This window comes from Nicotiana attenuata, chromosome 5 (assembly GCF_001879085.1).
Source record: "Nicotiana attenuata strain UT chromosome 5, NIATTr2, whole genome shotgun sequence".
NCBI lineage: Eukaryota > Viridiplantae > Streptophyta > Magnoliopsida > Solanales > Solanaceae > Nicotiana > Nicotiana attenuata.
The window spans coordinates 49,138,256-49,141,316 of record NC_031993.1 but is presented as its reverse complement, the minus strand read 5'-3'; the positions used below and the strand labels follow the sequence as shown (position 1 = coordinate 49,141,316).

Sequence of the window (3,061 nt, the reverse complement as noted above, 5' to 3'; positions counted from 1 at the left end):
CTAAAATGTAAAAATACCGACCAAAATTAGTCGGCAAACTGGACTGGGCAGGCAGAAAACCAACCAAACTTGGTCGGTAATGTTGAATTCTGGAAATTCATTGTACATTAACCAACAAACATTGGTTGGTAATGTGCAATTAAACTTTTTTTAGTAACCGACCAAGGTTGGTCGGTTTTTTGAGTTTAATTTTGGCAGAAAATGCCTGTTTTTGTAGCTACACCACCTGCCAAATAAAAACAGCATACCAATACCCCCAAACTCAAATCTAATAACTACCAAATCACCACAAATCCAACCAAAAACCCAACAACAACGACAACAATAACCAAACACCCTATTAATACTTTAAAACTAACAAATTAAAGTTCAATTAAACATCACAATCCAAAACTAAGAAAAAACTAATTGCAACAAGTTCAAAATTGTTCAATCTAATTCAAACTGGTTCTATTAGTCTAGTTCAAAATATATCAAAGTATTGGTCAAGGGTATTTTCTACAACATCATCATCACCGTCTGATGAACTTTCATCTACAAGACGGCATAGAGAACGGTCTTGTGGAGGACGGGAAAAACGATCACGGGGAGGACGGAGGAACGATCACGAGGAGGACGGGAGGAACGATCACGTGGAGGTCGAGCCTCTGGCGATGACTCACGAGATCGGGGCAACGAAAAAGCTCCAGTAGATAGGAGAGTTCTGATCTGAGCTTGCATACCAAAGAATTGAGCATCTCTAAGCCTTTCTCTTTCCTTGGCCGCTTCTAGCTCGGATGTAAGCTTTGTCACTGTCTCCCGCATAGCCGAGAGGATCTCCCTATTAAGTTTCTCGCCTTGCGAGGAAGTCCTTATTCCTTGCATTCCACACCTATAGCGATGGGATTTTTTCGTAGGAAGCCCGTATACCTTCCCCTATTTTGGACCGCCAATAGCTTCCAACCATGTTCTTTCAGCATCCTCGTCCGAAGGTTGGCTTGGCTGCCCGATTCACCAGATGGATGACTACGAATGAATTCCTCCACGTTACTTTGTTAGCTACCCTACATTATTTTAAATTAAATTAGTATATAAAAATTCTTATTAAAGTAAATTATAACACTTAAATAAAATTAAAAGCTTACATATGCAGTCTCTGCTCAGGCTGATAGCACCCCCAGTGTGCAAGGAGCCTCCCTTCTCGGATGAGCGAGCTTTTTTTTCTTTTTCGCTCCTCTCTAAGAAATCCGTGGTTTGCCATTGCCTTAACAAATTATTCCATAAATTCTCAAGACACTAGCCAGGCCTCTTGTTCTTCTTTCTAGCATCCGAGAAAAAATCCGCCAATCTCTTGCGAGCTTTATGATAAAAATTTGCAGCCACTTCCACGCTATAGCGGTCTTCCCATACACACTTGCTCTACAATTCAAAAGTTAAACTGATTGAAAATTTGCTCCTTTAGCGAGAATGGGAAATCAATCCTAGTCGCATAAGGGCCATCATAAAGCTTTTTGATGGCATTGGTGATTATCTTCGTAGTGTGCTTACCCGGCTTGAACCTTCAATTTAACAAAAAAAACATGAATATATTAGTAAAAATATTATAAAATAATAGACGCAAAAATAACAACTAACTCTTACCGTCACCCTCAGGGACTATGATGATCCTGCCATAGCGATCATAATGCACTACCTCTGAATCATCATCCTCAGCATGTGTAGACGGTGTAGGGGCTCAAAGCTACTTCTGCAGGCGAAGGCCTGAAATGGATGGAGTCGATGATGAAGATGGTTGCAATCCCTGTGACTGCGACATAGCTAGAGGCGATCCATGTGGTTGTGATACTGATGGCTGCGACCCAAGTGACTGTGATATGGATGGATGCGATCCATGTGGCTGTGATATGTAGGGATGCGATCCACGTAACTGTGATGCAGATGCCTGCGATCCATGTGATTGTGATGTAGATGGTTGCGATCCACGTGGCTGTGAGGCACCTGGACTGTATGTCGGAAGTATAGTCCTATGGCCCTGTGATAAAAGACCTGGTGTCTGGATGAAGGTGTATGCCTTGTGATGTTGTGGCAGCTCAGTATAGCCGTGTGGTGGAGGATAAGACATAGTCATCTCTAAAGAGGGTAGAAAAGAGGAAGTATTATTATCTACCCTCCTCTTTGCCTTGCTAGCCTTTTCTCGACCCCGAGAACTAGTAGGGTCATTGTTAACTTGACCCTTGTCTTCCATCTGCATAATATAATATATATTTAGATTTAAATATATAAAAAACTAGTTATAAAATGAGAGTGCTTTTAAAAAACCAACTTTTTAATCCTCGTCGACGTATTGTTCCTCGTCAGAGAATTCCTCGTCCTCACTTGTTTGAATTTCATCAGTTGATTTTTCGTCCTCATTTTCTATAATTGTTACTTCATTTATATCAACTTCTTCCAATATGCGTTCAGGATGTTCCAAATCATTTCTAACTGATCGTCCACTATTTGGTGAACATGGGAGATATCGTTTTGATATGCAACATCTAACACATTCTCGAGTTTCACCTACCTATAGGCTTAGTTTTTATTACAACCCACCAATCGGACTTATTCCGCCATAATGGATAAGAAGCATAATACACTTGTCTAATGTTATGTGCAATTATGAAAGGATCATAGCGATCATACTCCTTCGTATGATTAACCTCAATTATATTATATTGGTGGTGTACTCTTGTACCTCTTATTGGATTTGGGTCAAACCACTTGCATCTAAAGAGTATCAATTTCTTATATGGCCAACCTGTATATTGTAGTTGTAATATTTCTTTGACCACACCATAATAATCAATATCTCCAACTTGGTTGCCATCACCACCTTGAACCCACACCCCGCTGTTGTTGCTATTTTTATTTTTAGAGCAATCCTCTGTATGGGACTTATAATCATTCACTACGTACTTAGACATTGTTTTGACCTGAAGCCCAGGTCCTCAAGATATATCTTTCAAAGATTTACACCATTATTTGGATTATTTACCTACATAGTATTAAAAATTCATAAGTTAGCATATATATATATATATAT

At 39.6% G+C, this 3,061-nt stretch overlaps 1 protein-coding gene across 1 annotated transcript; it reads right to left on the bottom strand.

The window, feature by feature from the left end:
* On the bottom strand, positions 1,276–2,224 carry LOC109226200 (putative protein TPRXL). The gene is made up of 4 exons (XM_019390994.1): positions 1,725–2,224; positions 1,621–1,646; positions 1,528–1,538; positions 1,276–1,398 (listed from the first exon to the last, which is right to left on the bottom strand). Exons 1-4 carry the CDS (start codon positions 2,222–2,224, stop codon positions 1,276–1,278), a joined length of 660 nt encoding a protein of 219 aa, XP_019246539.1.

Excerpts from the sequence above, each read along its gene's own strand:
- LOC109226200 (XM_019390994.1), bottom strand. The coding sequence starts at position 2,224 with ATGGAAGACAAGGGTCAAGTTAACAATGACCCTACTAGTTCTCGGGGT. Across the intron at positions 1,647-1,724 it reads TCAGGCCTTCGCCTGCAGAA|GATCATCATAGTCCCTGAGG; the intron begins GTAGCTTTGAGC and ends TCGCTATGGCAG.